At 58.1% G+C, this 16,987-nt stretch overlaps 1 protein-coding gene across 2 annotated transcripts in view; it reads left to right on the top strand.

Annotated features, from left to right (window-relative positions):
- Window positions 1-4,012: 4,012 nt before the first annotated feature.
- The window catches only part of SLC38A10 (solute carrier family 38 member 10), a 30,777-nt gene continuing 17,802 nt past the window's right edge, over window positions 4,013-16,987 (top strand). Inside the window, exons 1-8 of one of the 2 annotated variants that reach the window (XM_068209867.1) lie at window positions 4,013-4,296; window positions 5,165-5,282; window positions 8,349-8,394; window positions 9,453-9,546; window positions 10,626-10,769; window positions 11,685-11,809; window positions 15,032-15,134; window positions 15,795-15,977. In XM_068209867.1, coding sequence (XP_068065968.1) covers window positions 4,192-4,296; window positions 5,165-5,282; window positions 8,349-8,394; window positions 9,453-9,546; window positions 10,626-10,769; window positions 11,685-11,809; window positions 15,032-15,134; window positions 15,795-15,977 — 918 coding nt within the window. In that variant the 5' untranslated portion in view covers window positions 4,013-4,191. The remainder of the gene's footprint in view (window positions 4,297-5,164; window positions 5,283-8,348; window positions 8,395-9,452; window positions 9,547-10,625; window positions 10,770-11,684; window positions 11,810-15,031; window positions 15,135-15,794; window positions 15,978-16,987) is intronic. The other variant, XM_068209865.1, reaches the window with a different exon arrangement.

Below are 16,987 nucleotides of genomic sequence, written 5' to 3'. Positions count from 1 at the left end.
GGAGTCAGCACCCCCTGGGCCGGCCATCAGCGGCCACCGCCGCGGCTCCCGGTCGGGAATGTCAGCGCCATGGGCGGTGTGACACTGAGCTGCGCTGTGGCGGTGTCCTGGAGCACTGGAGGGACGGGAACGGACAAACATGGAGCTGGGAGCTGCCTGTGACGGAGAGAACGACCGTGACCTTCACCTTTCCAGCAAAGAGCTCGTCCTCCGGCCGCTGGGCTGGCAGCAGCCCGGCTTCGCCATGAGTGTGCCCATGGCACGGGCATGGGGCTGGCCTGGCGCTGGGGCCGGTTGGGAATTTCTCACAGCCAAGGAGGGGACAGCACATCCCAGGCACATGCCGGGCACAGGATGGGATTTCCCGGTGGTCCTCTCCGGGAGCCCGTGGGAGGCTCCTGCCCGGTGCAGTGCCCTCTGTGCTGGGCACAGCCCTGTCCCAATGCACAGCTCTACACTGGGCTCTGTCCCAGCCCTGGGGTTTCCTGTGTGGTGCAGCTCCGTCTGCATGGGGGCTGCAGCAGTTGGGATTTGCTGCCCAGAGCCCCGAGGACGATGCCCCCCACTTCAGTCCCGGCAATAACGGGCGAGTGGGGCCACAGGCAGCCAAGTCCAAAATAACCCTGCTGCCACCTCTGGCTGTCAGGGACCGCCCCGACCCACAACACACACCCCGGACAGTGCCCGAGGTTAGCTGCCGGGGCTGGGGCCGCTCCACCGTGATCCCCCGGGGGTCGGAAGGAGCCGAGCCGTTGGTGGCATCGGGATCCGGCACTGATAGCGTATGGACAGACACGCGTCCTTGGCATTGCTGGGGACACGGCCCGGTGGCACGGGGCCCCGCACGGCCGCGCCGGGGTCCCCCCGGTCCCCTCGCTGTGCCCGGTCCCCGCGGAGGCGGCTCCGCGCGCACGTGGCCGGGCCGGGCCGTGCCCCGCGCTCCGCCCCGCGCCCCCCCCGCGCGCCCATTGGCCCAGCGCCCCCCGTCCCGCGCTCCCATTGGCCCAGCGCCCCCCGTCCCGCGCGCCCATTGGCCCAGCGCCCCCCGTCCCGCGCGCCCATTGGCCCAGCGCCCCCCGTCCCGCGCTCCCATTGGCCCAGCGCCCCCCGTCCCGCGCGCCCATTGGCCCCGCAGCCCTCCACAAACAAAGGCCGGAGCCCGGCGGGGGGCCCGGGGCGCCGCTCTGATTGGCGGGGCGAAAGGGCAGGGCGGCCCGGGCAAGCCCCGCCCGCAGCGCAGCGCCGGATGCCCTTATATGGAGCTGGGCGGGGCTCGCTCATTCATGCGCGCAGGGAGGGGCGGGGCCAGCGCGGGGCTGCGCTTCCCGCCCGCGGCGCGCGCGGCTCGTTCCCACGGCGCGGGTGGGTGATGAATGGGCGCGCGCGGGGGCACCGCACCGGACCCGTGCGGCTCGGTAAGGTCCGGTAAGGCGCCGTGTGGCTCGGAACGGCTCGGTACAGCTCGGTGCCTGTGCTAGGCGGGGGTACGTGCAGGTGGGGAGCGTGTCCACGCGCGGCTGTGACGGTGCCGGGGCTCGCGTGGGGCGGGCGCGATCGTGTCCTGAGTGTGCGTGGCTGCGCGTGCATCCCCCGTGGTTGTACCCCCGGTGCTGTGTCCACCTGCACGCCCCTCTGTGCCTTGCACAGCCACGCGTGCTTTGTTCTGGGGGGCAAAGGGGGCTTCCCGGGGCCCCCCACGGCCTCGGCTCTGCATCGCTCCTGCCCAGCCCCTGGGGCAGCACCAGCGTCCCAAATGCTTGGGGATCCCCACCCCAAAATCTATCACATGGTGAGTACCCACTGCGGGGCCCCACGGCTGGCACTGGGTGACACCATGGCGGGGACACCACGGGCTCTCGCCTCCCTCCAGCACGGGCTGTGCTCTTTGACCCGAGCTGCTTTAAGCCCCCAGGATGGGTTCGGCCCCTTGCCTCCATCCTCCTCATCGTGCCCATAAATTCATTCCCGATCCCGTTCCCAACCTGCCAGGCCCTCGCGGGACACGCGGCGGCTCCCAGCCCGTGCTGGAGATACGGACTGAACTTTGGTCCCTGAGCAATTAAGGTGCCTGAAACTGCACTTCATTAATGGTTGTTCCACAATAAAACCCATCAAACTGCCCTTATTTGCAATATAAAACTGCAATTTGTTTTAATTTATGTTTTTCAATCCCTGCCGGGTGGTTCCAGAGATTTGCCAGGCATCTGTCACTGGAACCAGTGGGGTGGGTGGAGTGTGGGTGGGCTTGCCCCAGGTCTGGAGAGAGGGTTCCCATTCCTCCCCATTCCCCGTGGACCCTGTGCCGTGTCCCCCAAGAAGGGAGGGCAGGGATGCTCCCATGGCTCCAGGGAAGAGCATTCCGGTGCCATGAGAGGTTCATGGGAACCCCCTGGCACGGAGCTGCCACTGAGGTGAATTCCTGGACAAGAGTGAGGTGGGTGGGTGGGAGCAGAGATGGACCCAGCTGTTTTCCTGGGACAGCATCACCCGTGAGAGCTGGGAATCTGGCTCAGCTCAGCTCAGCGTGTGCCAGCACACGTGTGCACATCCCTGCGGAGCAGCATCGGACCCAGCAGCGGCCCCTGGACATCCCGATCGATTTGTACTTCCCTAAAGCAGCGCAGGATCCCTGCGGGCTCAGCCAGCCCCGAGCCCCCATTTCTAATTACAGTCATTGTGGCTCTGCCATCCTCCGGGGCCGGTTGTTCCCCGTGGCTCCAGATCCGGCGGGAGGAATCTGGGCCATGGGGCAGGACTGGGAAGGGCTCTGAGCCACCTGGGATTCCCGGTGGATCCTGCGGTGGGAACGCTGCCGCTGGCTCCCAAACCCCTCAGGGCCCTTAGCCGGCTCCCAGTGTCCCCTGCCGGCAGAGCAGGCTCGGGGTCCCTGGTGGTGCCCTGCTGTACAGAGTGGTTGGAGCTTTCCAGAGAATTCTCCTTGCTCTCGGCAGGTGTGTGATGGGAAACTGCCCTGGCGCTGCTGGGATGGAGCCCGGCTCCTGCTGCAGGCAGAATTTGGGATGTTCAGAGCTGCTGATGGTACCTGAGGAGCTGCAGCGAGCCCCAATCCCTGCGGAGGCACGGACGAGCCCCGGGGCTGTGGCACGGGAGGGTGGCAGAGCAGGGGCAGCTCCCCTGGTGTCCCCATCCTGTGTCACAGCGACTCCCGGCTGGCTCTGCACATTTCCCAAGCCCCCGGCTCCCACTCGGCCACGGAGAAGCCACCAGAGCCCTTTTCCTGATCACGGGTGACATTCCCGAGGGGATCCTTCCTCCCAGCACGGACACAGCCACGGCCCCGGCACAGGAGCCAGGAAAAGCGGCCGGAGCTACCGATGCCACGGCGCACCTGGAGGGAATTAGGCCGCCTGTTCACCTCCCTGCAAACCTTTTGTAGAGCGAATTCCTGCGGTTTCCCATCGCAATTGCTGCAAATTATACGAGCGCCGCGTTCCGTTCCGACGGGAACGTGCCCTTGGCGAGTGCCACTCGGAGCTGCCGCCACGCCTGGCCTCGGGGCACCCTTCCAGAGCCCCGCCACGTCTTCCCTTCTTTTTCCCTTAGCCCGTGGGATGTGGGGGGTACGGAGCTGGGGATGGCTCGGGTGGGGGCGGGGAGCAGATGTGTGCGCACAGCTGGACGCGTGCCCAGAGGTGCACGGGGGAGGGGATGCCGGGGGTGATGGGCTGCCCCCGAGGGGCCTTTCGGAGGCCGCCGTCGGGCCGGGGACCCCCGCTCGGCTGCCAGCGCTGCCGCAAGATGTGTGGCCGCGCGTGTATATGCGCACAGGCAAGAAAAGGCAGGCGCGCGAGCATCCCCGTGCTTTCCACACACGGCCCCGCATGGACGTGTGTCCTGGTGCGTCCCCGCACCTCCCGGGCCGTGCTCAGCTCTCCGGGGGTGCCCCCCGCCATGGGGACCCCGCTTCAGCCTCCACCACCAGCGAGTCCAGGCCTCCGGGGCGGCAGGAGCGTCCCCGCTCCGCCGCGCGGACACGTCACTTCCTGCGGCGGCGGCGGAAGCCGGAAGTGCCGCTGTGGCCGGTGCCGGGTCGGGGCGTGCCCGGTGGGGCCATGGCGGGCACGGCCGGCTGAAGGGGACCGGGGGCACCGGGCGCTCCGAGCCGGCCGTGGGGCTCGGGGAGCGGCCACAAACCGGGTCCCCCGGCGCGGGGATCCTCCGCCGCGGGCCATGGCGGCGGCGGCGGCGGCGGGTTCCAACTGGGGCCTGATCATGAACGTGGTGAACAGCATCGTGGGGGTGAGCGTGCTCACCGTGCCCTTCTGCTTCCGACAGGTGAGGGGCCGCCCGCCGGGCGCTGTGTCCGAGCGGGGTCCTGCCGGTGTCCCCCGGGCTGGGCCGGGGGTGTCGGTCCGTGCCCTCGGCAGCCGAAGGCCCCTGCGAGCTCCCCCACGGCCGGGCCAAATTGTGGCCCGAATTTGGGGGGTGGTTCCCTGGCTGGAGAGGAAAGTCAGCAAAGGAATGGCTTCGCACCCAGACCGGGCATCTCGTGTTCCGAGCCAGGCTTTTTTCCCAGTCGTGGCGTCTCCAACTCAAATCCTCTGCTCCAGACTCTGGCTTTTCCCCTGCCCTGTGGTCTCGCTGATGGCTCCTGCCCGTCTTGTAAGGAGGAGGGAGAAGTTCAATTATCGTTAAATGTGATAAACAAAACTCGGAGGCTTTCCCAAGCCCGGCTGTGGCCCTGCAGCCCTCCCTGGCGGCCGGGGCTGTGCCAAGGCACCGGCTGGGTGCCCGCGGGTGCCAGCCCCGCTCGCGGGGAAGGCAGCGGGGCAGGGGCTGCCTGCGGCCAGCGCCGTGCCAGCTGGTCGCTGGTAAGTAAGTTTGCAGCAGAGGTGGCACCTCGGGCTCTGTCTGTGCTCCCTGGAGGGGTGAGCCAGGGTGGGAATTCTGCCCCACAATCTGCTCCCAGTTCGCTGCTCGGGGCTTGCGCTGGTGCAGCTGGGAGCTGTGGGAAGCAGGTGCGTGTTCCACGCGTCCTTGAGCCGTGGAGAGAGTGATGTGGAGCTGCTAGGAGGGGCACAGAACTTCCTGAAAGAGGGAAAATCGTGGCTGGAACACGGCGGGGAAGCCGAGGGTGCTGAGGGAGGGTGGCTGGGCGGTGGTGGGGGGCTGACCCCCCGTCTCCTGCTGTGCTCCGTTGCAGTGTGGGATCCTCCTGGGAGCCGTGCTGCTGATCTTCTGCTCGTGGATGACTCACCAGTCCTGCATGTTCCTGGTGAAGTCGGCCAACCTCAGCAAGCGCAGGACCTACCCCGGCCTCGGTGAGACCCCAGCTCCGGGGCTGCTCCCCAGCCCTCCTGCTCTTCCGACAGCACCGGGGCCTTCCTTGGCCTCCCGGTTTGCATGTTGGAACAACAAACGTTTCCTTGCTGCAGTTCCCAGTTTGCCTTGCTCTGCCTCGGCCTCTCCCCGGGGCGGTGCTGGGGTTGGATCCTGCTCCCACAGCCCTGTTAATGGGTGCTGAGTTGTTTTGGCTCCGTGGGGCAGGGGAGGAGATGATCCAAACCCCAGCTCCCGGGAGCCATCTGGGATGAATTGTGGGGCTGGGATGAATTAATTATGGGTCTGGGCACGAGTTCCCCGCCCAGCGCTGCCGGGACAGCGGGTTCTGCCAGCCTGGCACGGAGCTGGGCTGCCAGGATCCGAGCTGGGAGCTCCTTTATGGCTCAGCAGAGAGGAAACGGAGCGCGGTTCCAAAGGGCTGAGAAAATAAAAACATCTGGAAGATCCCTGGGTGGGTTTTGGCAGAGCCAAAACCTCGGAGCTCAGCGCTGGCGCCGGAATTGGCCTCTGCTCGTGGCCTCTCTTGGGATTCTGACTGCCCTGGGGAGCAGGAGGAGGTGTTTGGGTTCCAGTCCTTGCCGTTGGCATATGGGGCAGCAGGAAAAGTCTCCTTTTCCTCGTTCTGCCTTACTTTTCTTTGGGAGGAGGGAGCTGCTTGGCGCTGCCCTGGCACAAGGGCTCCCACCAGCTGCTGACAGATGGGTTTGCTCCTCCCTCAGAGCATCCAAGGTGCTGCTCCCAGGAAGCACATCCCGGCTTCTGCCGGCTTGTCTCTGCTAGGAACGGAAAGGACGGAGAAGCTCCGTGGTCTGGGAGGTTGTTTTGGTGCCAGGGGGAAGGGGGAGCCCCCGGCCCAGCTGCCGGTGCCGCTGCTCCCTGCCCCTCACAAGACGCCTTTGTGTGCTGCTTCCCGGAGGACAGAGAGTCCCCTCCACCTTGGAGCGTGTCCCGGGAAGAAGGGATCCTCTGCCCGCCCGGGAGCCAAGGGGCTGCAATACAGAGAGGGCCAGTAATGCTTCCCAGCTTCCTCCTGGCAGGGGGGGCTGGCAGCAGCGCCATGCCCGCTCCCGGTGCCCTGGGAGAGGTGCCACACGCTCCCACGCCGCATCCCAATGCTCCGAGGTCGGGCAGCTCCACACAGACCCCTTTGTCCCCACAGGCTGGGCCCGGGGACATCTGCGGGCGCTCCTGGGAGGCTTTGGCAGCGCCGAGGCGCAGAGGAAAGTTGTGCACATTCCCTGCAGGCGGGCAGAGCCTTCCGGAGGAGCTCCAGCAGCCGCGGCTCCGGCACAAAGGCTGTCCCAGGCCGGGGCTGGCGCTGGCTCGTCAGCACGGCGGGAAGGGGAAGGGCTGCAGGGAGATGTGTGGGTGAGCAGGGAAGCGGGAGGCGGTTCCCAGATGGGTTTTAACCAGGAGAGGAGAGAATCCCTCCCCTTCAGCGGCACTTGGGATGTGCTGGGCAGCTCCTGAGGGGCAGCTCAGCCCTGCAGGGCAAGGGGCTGAAGCGCTGTCCCAGGAACCACACTGGGTTTGAAAGGCTTCTCCAGGTACTGAGCAAGCTCTGCCCAGTTTGGGGGCATTCCAAGGTCCCATTCCGAGGATTTGACTCTACCATTTATTTTACGGTCTTTACCTTCTGGAGAAGATAAAGAATCCCATTTTTCTGTTGTCCCCAGGTGGGGACACCTGCCCACAATGCTTGGAGGGTTTTTCTCATTGAGCATCAATTCCAAACAGCTGGGGAGATGGGCTGGTTCCAGCATCACCCGGGGCTGTGTCCGTATCCAGAGGCCGGAATGTGCTCTGGGAGGATGGGCAGCACCATTCCTCCATTCCCCCCCACCCCGAGCTCAGCCTGTTACTGACCCATCTCCAGGAGGGATGTTTTCCTCTTGCTGGCTCCTCTTTCTCCTCCCAGACCCTTCGTCTGTGGGCCTGACCCCCCCAGAACTGTTGCCTTTTCCCTCATGGTTGTGAATTCCCAGAGGAGGCCGGAGCGGAGCGGCCGCTCCCCGTGCCCGGGCACAGTGCCTGGTGGCGGCTGTCCCACCGCCCTGTCACTGATCCAGCAGCTATTTTGGGTGCTCCCCCACATCCCTGCTCCGGGCTGTGGGTCCCTGCTGTGCCTTTTGCTCATTCTGTGGGAGAACATCTCGTTTCCTGAATTTTTAGCTCGAGTAGCGTCCAAGGAAATCAAGAGTTGAAGCTAATATTTAAAATAGTAGAAGAAGCTTCCAGAAAGGATTCGAGTTTGTTTTCTGGCAGGCGCTGGGAATGTTGGGCTGTGCCTTGAGGGAAGGCAGAGGGGACTCCAGGGTGGTGGGTTCATGCTGGACCTCACTGGCAGATTTGGGCACTGTGGTCTGGGTTTGGCACCGGAGCTCCCCGTTCCCGTTCTGCCCAGTAAGAGCTAAAAATAGAAGTAAATTTTTCTTGGCATTGTCTTTTTAAGAGAAAACCCAGTGATTTGAGGACTACTGAGCATTTTCTGCTCCAACCCCAGGATTGAAGCGGGGGAAAGCAAAGCCTTGGCAGCAGCCCTGTGGTGTGGGTTGGGAGCACTGGGTATTCTGGGAATGGGATTGAACATTCTGGGCACCAGCTCAGCTCTCCCAGCCAGCCGTGTCGGGCAGCCCAGTTCGAGGGGGAAGATAAAAATAAAAAGGGGACTTGGACTGGAATTCTGTACCACTTTAACTTTCGCCACACACAGTCTTGTACAGGAATATTTTCTCTCCCATTGCCTTTAATGGCTGCCATGTGTGGCTGCTGCTTCACACCACTTCTGGTTTTAAACAAGAAAAAAAAGAACCTGCTTGCTGGCTTTCCCTCATCCCAGCTCCTGTCTTATGTGGTTTTCAGTTTCCAAAGGGAAAGGCTGAAAAAGAAAGCGGGAGGGTGAGGGAAACAGCCCCAAAATACCAGTGGTGTGTTCCTTCTGCACTGCCCTGTGTCACTGTTGGTGTCTAATTGCGAGCTGACATCTTGCCCTGTTCTGGACCTTTCTCTGACTAACTTCCACTCTTTTTTCCCTTTCATGCCAGCGTTTCATGCCTATGGAAAAGCAGGAAAAATGTTGGTGGAAACAAGGTAAAGCTGCTGCTGATTTAAAGCGTGAACAGTTTGGGTGCCTGTGGTGAAAACCTTTCTGAGCCTTGCTGTGCTGTCCTTCCTTCCTGTGCTGCCTCCTGGAATTCCACAGGAGGCTGGGTGAGATGCCCTGAGCACAGCTCCCAGGTGTCACCTCCATCCCTTCAGCACTTCCCAGGCGCTGGGAGCACAGAAGGCGGGGATGAGCTCCTCTCCTGCTCTGCTGTGAAATCACAGCCGTGTCACTCGTGGCAGCTTTCCAGGGGTGACATCCCTGCTGTTGAGTTAGCGGGAGGGAGTGTTTGCTTCTTTGGATCCCGGGATCTGCTCTGCTCCTGCCCTCTGTCCTCCCTTCCCTGTGAGATGCCTTGAGGGGGAATCCTGCCTCCATCGCTGCTTCCTCCCGTGACCCCAGTGCAGATGTCAGGTGATGGCACAATCCTCACAGCCCTGCTTTTTCCAGCAGGGATTCTTTTCCAGGCATGTTGAGCCCAGGGCCGGCAGTGGTGCTGGCTCCTTCACTCCTCCCAGCTGCAAACTTCTGCTTAGCACTAAAAATACACAGAATATTCCTCAGATGTTACTTGTCCATGCAAGCAGAGGCTGTAATTGCCACAGGGATGTTCTATAATTGGAATTGGGAAGGAAAGTGGTCCAGGAGTGGGAGGAGAAGCAGTTCATGGACAATCTTTTCATTAAAGTGTCGTCCATTATGTGGAGAGCCCACTGGATATTGAGACTCTCATGGCAGCGTCCTGCTGTGGGTGTGGGGCTCTGAGAGCCTCGTGCTGATTTCTTTTGAATTTTTCCAGGAGTTCAAGGAGTTCTTGTCATCTCCAAGATTCGTTTTCCTTGTTTTTTTTTTTTCCCATGGCTCCCAACAGGAGTTAAACCCCTGCATGGGTTGTGGGCAGAGCTGCGTCTCCGAGTGTTTGGTGTGGATGGAGGTTCTCTGGTGGCTGTTTTATTGGCATGGAGTGCAGAAGGGGTGTCCTGCTCTTCCCCAGGCTGAGGATGGGAGTGTGGCCCTCCTAACCCGTCCCTGTTTGTGTTTGCAGCATGATTGGGCTGATGCTGGGCACTTGCATCGCTTTCTACGTCGTCATCGGCGATTTGGGCTCCAACTTCTTTGCCCAGATGCTCGGATTCCAGGTGAATAAATCAGTCCTGCAGTGCTCCCAGACCTTGCACTGAGCCCTGTGTCCCCTGGCTACAGCAGAGCTCCTGCCCTGGGGGGTGCTCAGCACCCCTGGGGTCCCAGGGGGGCTCTGTGGGGTCCCCTCATGCACGAGGGGAGATCCTCATGCACGGAGCCTCGGCTCTGGGAAGTCTGGGAAGCTCAGGCATATGGCAAACGATCAGCTGTGTAAAACTCCAATATGGCATTTCCATCAAAGGAATTCCTTTTAACTTGGTCCCTTATTAATTCTGGAGCAGATTCCTAGGGGAGATAATTCTTCCTGCCTTAATTCTGCCCCGGTGGGTAGTGACAGGCAGTTCCTCTGCCTGAGCTCTCCTCCCTGTAGTTCAGGAGGGATTTTTGTCCTGTCCCTGGCCGGTTTTGTGGCCGAAGTCTCTGTGTTCCTGCCTCCTCAGCCGTGTGATGAGCCTGCTGCTGGCTCAGGATGCTCCGAGGCAAGAGGTGCTCCTTGGAGCCGGCACGAGGACCGTGCAGGGAAGCAAAAGGATTTTTGGTAGTGTTATCTGTGTTGCCTGATGCTCCTAAGCTCAGATTAAGGGACTGTGAAGTTAAAAAAGATGTGTTGAGGCTGCAGCCAAATTAGGTATTAAATATTTCCAAGCATTCCAGAGTGTTCTGCTATAATAAATACCAGTGTGAGGCTTTGATTAATTTTCTGGATTGGAGTTTTCAACACTTTCAATTTCTCGTCTCCCCAAGTAAATTTAGGTTTTATTTAATTGCATGAAAATACCTAAATAACTTGTGCTGGATTAGCATTTAACCCCCTCAGCCACCCCCCAAATTCTTGCAGCTTGGACCTGTCACACACTGCAGAGCAACAGTGGCACCCAGTGACTGTCTGAGCTCAGCACAGACAGAGCCCAGAGAGCGCCGAGCTTGCAGCGTCTCCAAGCCCCTCCAGACACAGAACTGCACTGTTTAAAGTTGCCTTTCACTCTGGAAAGATGAGCCACTCCAGGATTTGCTGCCTGGGGGGTGTGTTGGGTGTCCTCCCTGCTCCAGGTGTTGACGCAGGTCTCTTCTGCAGGTGTCGGGCCCGTTCCGCATCGTCCTGCTCTTCGCTGTCTCCCTGTGCATTGTCCTTCCCCTGAGCCTCCAGAGGAACATGATGGCCTCCATTCAGTCCTTCAGTGCCATGGCTCTCATCTTCTACAGCGTGTTCATGTTTGTGGTGGGTATGGACACCGGGCATCCCGCTTTCCTACTGTCTCTTGGTTTTTGGTGATCAGTTTCACCTCCCAGATGCTCCTGTGATTCTGTCGTGGAGCCCCAGCCCTGTCTCACCCAAATTTCAGGACTGGAAGGAAAGGGAGATGTGGGAATTCTTTCCATGTAACTTTTCTAGTAGGCTGTGCAGGGTCACACCTCAGAGCTGCCTCCTCGGGGAGGTGTGGAGCCTCCCAGGAGCTGTGCCTTTAAGAAACCACAACATTCACAAGAGCTGGCTGCACTGAAACATCTCTGGGGATTAGAAACCCCATCCAAGGATATTATAAACAGACATTCAGACATATTTACCTTCTGCTTCCTGTGCAACCCAACTCCTGTCAGTTTTTGTGTCCATGGCAAGGGAGCTCCCTGGCCTTGGCTCCTCCCTCTTTCCATAGAGTTTTTCCTTCTCTTTGGTGAGCTGGTGGTGTTAAATGGCCCTGGAGCAGCAGGTGGGATCCTGTTTTAGGACCTTTGTCTCTCTCTGCTGAACAGGATTCTCTAAGGCCAGCAGTGCTTCCTGTTTGGATTTAAAAACATGTTAAAAAACATTTTAAAAAGTGCAAAAGAGGCTGCTTTGAACAATAATTCTCACAGTTAATGTGTCGGTGGAAACTGTGTGTGCTGTGATGTCTGATGGCATCAGACAAGGGGGGAATATCATAGATCCCTTGAAATACTCTCTGGGATCCTTGGTGGCCCTGGGAGCTGTGTGGGTGGGACGTGGAGCTGGGGGATTGGGATGGGGCTGTGCTGGCAGCTCCGGCTGCTCCCTGCAGAGCTGTCACACGCTGCCTGTTATCCCAGCCTGGCATTGCTGCTGCCCTGGAGCTGTTTGGGGCTGGCTGCTCACCCCTGCTGTCTGTCCTGGCTGCAGGTTGTGTTGTCCTCCTTCAATCACGGGCTCTTCAGCGGGCAGTGGCTGCAGCGAGTGAGTTACATGCGCTGGGAGGGCATTTTCCGCTGCATCCCCATCTTTGGAATGTCCTTTGCCTGTCAGTCGTAAGTACCTGCCGTTCCCAGCCCTGGCAGTTGTTCCTGCAGTGAGTTTGTGTGAGGGCACAGGGTCAGGAGGATCTGCAAGGGATAGATACCATCTGCTTTGGTGGTTTGTTTTCATCAGAGTACTTTACAGCTCGATGAAGTTCAGCCTCTCATTCAGCCCTGACCCTTTTGTTACCCAGACCCTTTTGTTATTGCATTTCACCTGGGAATTCTTGTAATGGAGCAACGTGAGACCACTGGAGCCAAACAGCTCTGGTGCAGCTGCAGGAGGGATGAAATTCCCCTGGTTCTTGAAGGGAATGCTGGAGCACCAGGAAAGGCTGTGCCACCCCTCTGTGTGACCCCTGAGTACTGAACGCTGGGGGCTGCTCTGCTTCCCCAGGTTCCCTGGAGAGCACTGCGAAGATCACACAGCTGTTGGCTTTGGAGGGGTGTTCCTGCATTTCCAGTTCCCTGGCTGTAGTGGCACATGGGAGGAGGTGAGAGCAGACCAGGCTATTTCCAGCTGTCCAGTTCCCTGGTTTTGCAGACAAGTGGGAGAAGGTGAGGGCAGGCCAGGCCGCCCCAGGTTTCCAGTAGCATTCCCTGCTGCACCAGGACAGCGCGTGAGTGCTGTGTGCCTGGCCAGAACCGTGACAGCTCGAACCAGTGTAAATCCAGCCCTGGACAGGGAAGGACTGGCCTGCTCTGGAAGGACCATCCTCCTCTGGAAGCCTGGCAGAGCCGGGCTTCCCCCGTGTAGTTCCAGCAAACGGGTCTCGTGCCAACAGTAAATGAATGTGACTGATAAAATTTGCTCAGACTGCTGTGTTTACACCCACTCCAAGATCCAAATCATCATTTCCCACTTACTGGCTCTCTTGGCAGCTCAGATCCTACCCCGGCACACTCCAGGCTTGCTGTTTAATGCCTCCATTACAACTGGCAAAGGGAATTGTGTTCTCTTGCAGCTTTACCTTGTTAACGAATCCCTTTTATTGTTCTTTTCCTTATGGAAGCCATGCAGTACCCAAAACAATTTTCCTGAGAGTTGGAAATTCAGGGAAATGGTTTGGTCTGGACCTGTGTGTGTGCCTAAATATAGGCTCCATGGCAGCACTTTTGTGGCAAACCCAATCTAAAACTGTGTGTTTTTTCCAAACATCAGGAAAATACACTGTCCCCAGCCCAGGCAATATTTATATTTTTTAAAAATTTCTTTTCATCTGTGTATTCTCTCTCTCTCTACCCACCCTCTATATATTCTGTTCCTTTCTTTATGCACAGTTTATCTATATACTCTCAGCTGAGTAGATTTAATTTTGATAGATTTAATAGCTGGGTAGATTTAGTAGCTGGGTAGATTTAATTTCACCTCTGAATCACATTTTAACCATCCCACACACTGCAGAGCCTCCCTGTTTCCCTCTTTTTTCCTTCCAAGCCTGAATGTTTGCCTGGACCCTTCCCTCGGAGGCTGAAGGCCAGAATGGAGCTGGAGGTGGCTGTGGAGAGGGCAGGGAGGAATCCCAAATGGAGAGATTCCTAGGGAAGTCAGTCTCCCAGGGAAGCCAGTCTCCTTTCTTCAGGGAGAAATCCTAAGTGGAGGGACTTTGGGAAGCCAGTCTCCTCACTCCCAGGGAGAAATCCCAAATGGAGGGATTCCTAGGGAAGCCAGTCTCCTTTCTCCCTGGGAGAAATCCCAAATGGAGAGATTCCTAGGGAAGCCAGTCTCCCAGGGAAGCCAGTCTCCTTTCTTCGGGGAGAAATCCTAAGTGGAGAGATTCCTAGGGAAGCCAGTCTCATTTCACCCAGGGAGAAATCCCAAATGGAGAGATTCCTAGGGAAGCCAGTCTCATTTCACCCAGGGAGAAATCCCAAATGGAGAGATTCCTAGAGAAGCCAGCCTCCTCACTCCCAGGGAGAAATCCCAAATGGAGAGATTCCTAGAGAAGCCAGCCTCCTCACTCCCAGGGAGAAATCCCAAATGGAGAGATTCCTAGGGAAGCCAGTCTCCCAGGGAAGCCAGTCTCCTTTCTTCGGGGAGAAATCCTAAGTGGAGAGATTCCTAGGGAAGCCAGTCTCATTTCACCCAGGGAGAAATCCCAAATGGAGAGATTCCTAGGGAAGTCAGTCTCCCAGGGAAGCCAGTCTCCTTTCTTCAGTGAGAAATCCTAAGAGGAGGGACTTTGGGAAGCCAGTCTCATTTCTCCCAGGGAGAAATCCCAAATGGAGAGATTCCTAGGGAAGCCAGTCTCATTTCTCCCAGGGAGAAATCCCAAATGGAGAGATTCCTAGGGAAGCCAGTCTCATTTCTCCCAGGGAGAAATCCCAAATGGAGAGATTCCTAGGGAAGCCAGTCTCCTCACTCCCAGGGAGGAATCCCAGATGGAGACTCGCAGGGAAGTCCTTGCTCCCTGCTGGTACCTCCAGGCCCGGAGATGACGTGCTCAGCCTCCTTTGATGTTCAGGGATTAAGGGTTAAGGATCTTTCTGCTGGGCCTCAGCCTGACACACTTCCTGGGAATGGCTTGGTGCCCACTGGAGCTGGGGATACCCCTTCCCATCTCCCTGCAGGCCCCCCCTCCCTTCTCCCAGGAGAGTTCCAGGATGTAGCTGCTAGAATTAAAGTAACAAGAGGTTAATGAGTTGCTAAAATATGCACCTGATGTCAAAAAGAACATTCCCCACGCTTTCCAAGGCTGTAAATACCCCAAATCCCAGGGATCTGGCACTTCTGGCTTTCTGCGAAGCGAGCTGAAGTAGGACAGGCGCTGCGCTGGGGTTTGTTTGTTTAATTTTCCTTCAGACAGTGGGATGCTCCAACCTTCTTCCCGCTTTTCCTCTGTAAACACTGTGTTGCTTTAATTATCAGCACGGAGAGCTCCAAGAACAATAATCTCTGGCGCTGGGGCTGGCCCGGAGCCACCCGTGGCCCCGGGAACAAACGGTCATTCATTTTGCAACCCTTTCTGAACCCGAATGTTTACATCACACGTTTCGCTCCACGTGGTGGGGTGGGGAGAGCAGGAATATTTTTGCAACACTTAAAAGTTATGAGTGTTCTGAAATCTCTTGGCATTAGCAGTATAAATTGTGGAATAGCAGCAGGTGTTTATGCTCCAGAGGGGGAAGGTGTCAGGGATTCGTTGCTGCTGGGCTGAGGCAGAGAATGGGCTGGGATTGGGGGTTTACTCCTGTTTCCTGCAGGTTTCCTTAAATATTTTACCCTTTTTGCAGTCAGGTCTTGCCTACTTACGACAGCCTGGATGAGCCGTCTGTCAAAATCATGAGCTCCATATTTGCTTCTTCCCTGAACGTGGTCACCACCTTTTACATCATGGTAGGAACTTCCCCTTCTCCTCCCTTGCCAGAAATCTGGAGGGGCCACAGGGATGAGGATTTATCTACAGCTGGGGCTGCTTTCTGCTTATCTGTATTTATTCTGACAGATAAGTGGTCGTGCTGAAAGCAGAGTTAGGTGGGAGGTGATGAACCCAAGAGCACAGGGGGCACTGGGAGAATCCAGGTTTTCAGAGTGACATGTTCCCTTGGATGGAGGCAGAGTGAGGCCCAGCTCTTCCTGGGCCCAGCCTGGAGCAGGGGCTGCTGCCCAGGGTTTGGGAGAGCTTTTTCCAGCCTGTTTTGAAGGAAGTTATGCCTCATAAGGCAGCAGTTAATAAAACCAGGTTAATAATTCCTGAGGAGAGCCTTGTCCCACAAGCCAGGCTGCTGCAGGGAAATGTGACAGCCCCTCTGTTGGAGAGGGACAGTCCATGGGCCTGGCAGCAAACAAAGTGTGTCCTCTAGGAAAACCCCTAGATTTGATGAGATGAGAAACTTGGTTTTAGTCAGTTCCCACTCTTGATTAACGACCTGTCCCAGGTTTTGGGGTGCCCATGGAAGTGACCTCACGTTCTCACTTGGCTGCTCCAACCGTCCTGCCCCCTCTGTGAGGAGCAGGTGTGAAGTGTTGGGAGTCCAACCCCGCTCCCCTCCCCAGGTGGGCTTCTTTGGCTACGTGAGTTACACCGAGGCCATTGCTGGGAACGTCCTGATGAACTTCCCTTCCAACGTGGTGACGGAGATGATCCGAGTGGGATTCATGATGTCGGTGGCAGTGGGGTTCCCCATGATGATCCTGCCCTGCAGACAGGCACTGAACACCCTGCTCTTTGAGCAGCAGGTAAGATCCCAGGGCTGCCTCGGTGTAAAGCGTGATTTTTGAAAGGTTTTTGTGACTCTTGGGCCTCTGACTGGGCCCCAAACCTGCCTTGGCTTCCTGAGACTCTGGTGACAGTGGCATGTGGCAGTCACCCACTATCCCAAGGGACAAAGCCTCAACTCCCATAAAATCCTCAGTGCCCATGGTGTGGTGACAATGCAGCAGGGGCCTGTGGCCATCTGTAAATCCTGCTCTGCTCAATGGTTAATCCCTGGCACTTGGAGGTTCGTGGCCTCTCTGCAGAGGAATTCCATGGGCCAAAGGACTGGAGTTCCCAGTGTAAAGCTCACGTCCCATGGCTTCTGCTCCCTGCTCCGCTGGGGATTCCAGCTCTGGCACAGACATGTTACACAGCTCAGAGCTGAGGTGGTTTCTTCCCCTCAGAAAGAAGGAGAAATGTGCTTTTGGAAGCAGCAGAGCCTCCTCATTTCCTGCTGCTCCAGCTGCTGTCCTTTTGCTGGCCAACTCATTAAGCTCAAGCTCCTGTTCCCAGCCTAGTAGCCCAGCCCCATTTTTTCTTGCTTCCTCGTGTGCCTGCTCATTCCTGCTCCATTATTCTCAGCCAGCACCTTTGTCAGCAGCCCTGGAGCAGCCCTTTCCTCTCTGGGTTCGGATGTCCCCTTCCTCCAGCGCCTCCCGGGCTGCGGTGCCGGCCCGCTGCGGGGGCGGGCAGTGGGGTATGGGATCCAGCCCTCTCCCACACGTTCCACCTTTCCCAGGGCCAGCTCCTCAGCCAGCCTTTGTGACTGAAGCTGGTCTGTCTGCTGGAGACTGTGAGTCCCTTGTGGCAGTGGCGTGTTCTCCTCTGTGCATTGTGCGCACGGAGCGCGCCGATGGGATTCAGCAAATAACAGTGAGAGATTGTGGGAATGTTCTGAGGCCTTTGTGTATCCGCATAAATAGAAACCTCTTAGGCAGGAAATAAAACTTGAGCAATTTATAGCTCTAAATCCTGCCACTTCTGCCTGTGA

This window comes from Anomalospiza imberbis, chromosome 19 (assembly GCF_031753505.1).
Source record: "Anomalospiza imberbis isolate Cuckoo-Finch-1a 21T00152 chromosome 19, ASM3175350v1, whole genome shotgun sequence".
Classification (NCBI taxonomy): domain Eukaryota; kingdom Metazoa; phylum Chordata; class Aves; order Passeriformes; family Viduidae; genus Anomalospiza; species Anomalospiza imberbis.
This window is presented reverse-complemented; position numbering and strand designations above follow the sequence as displayed.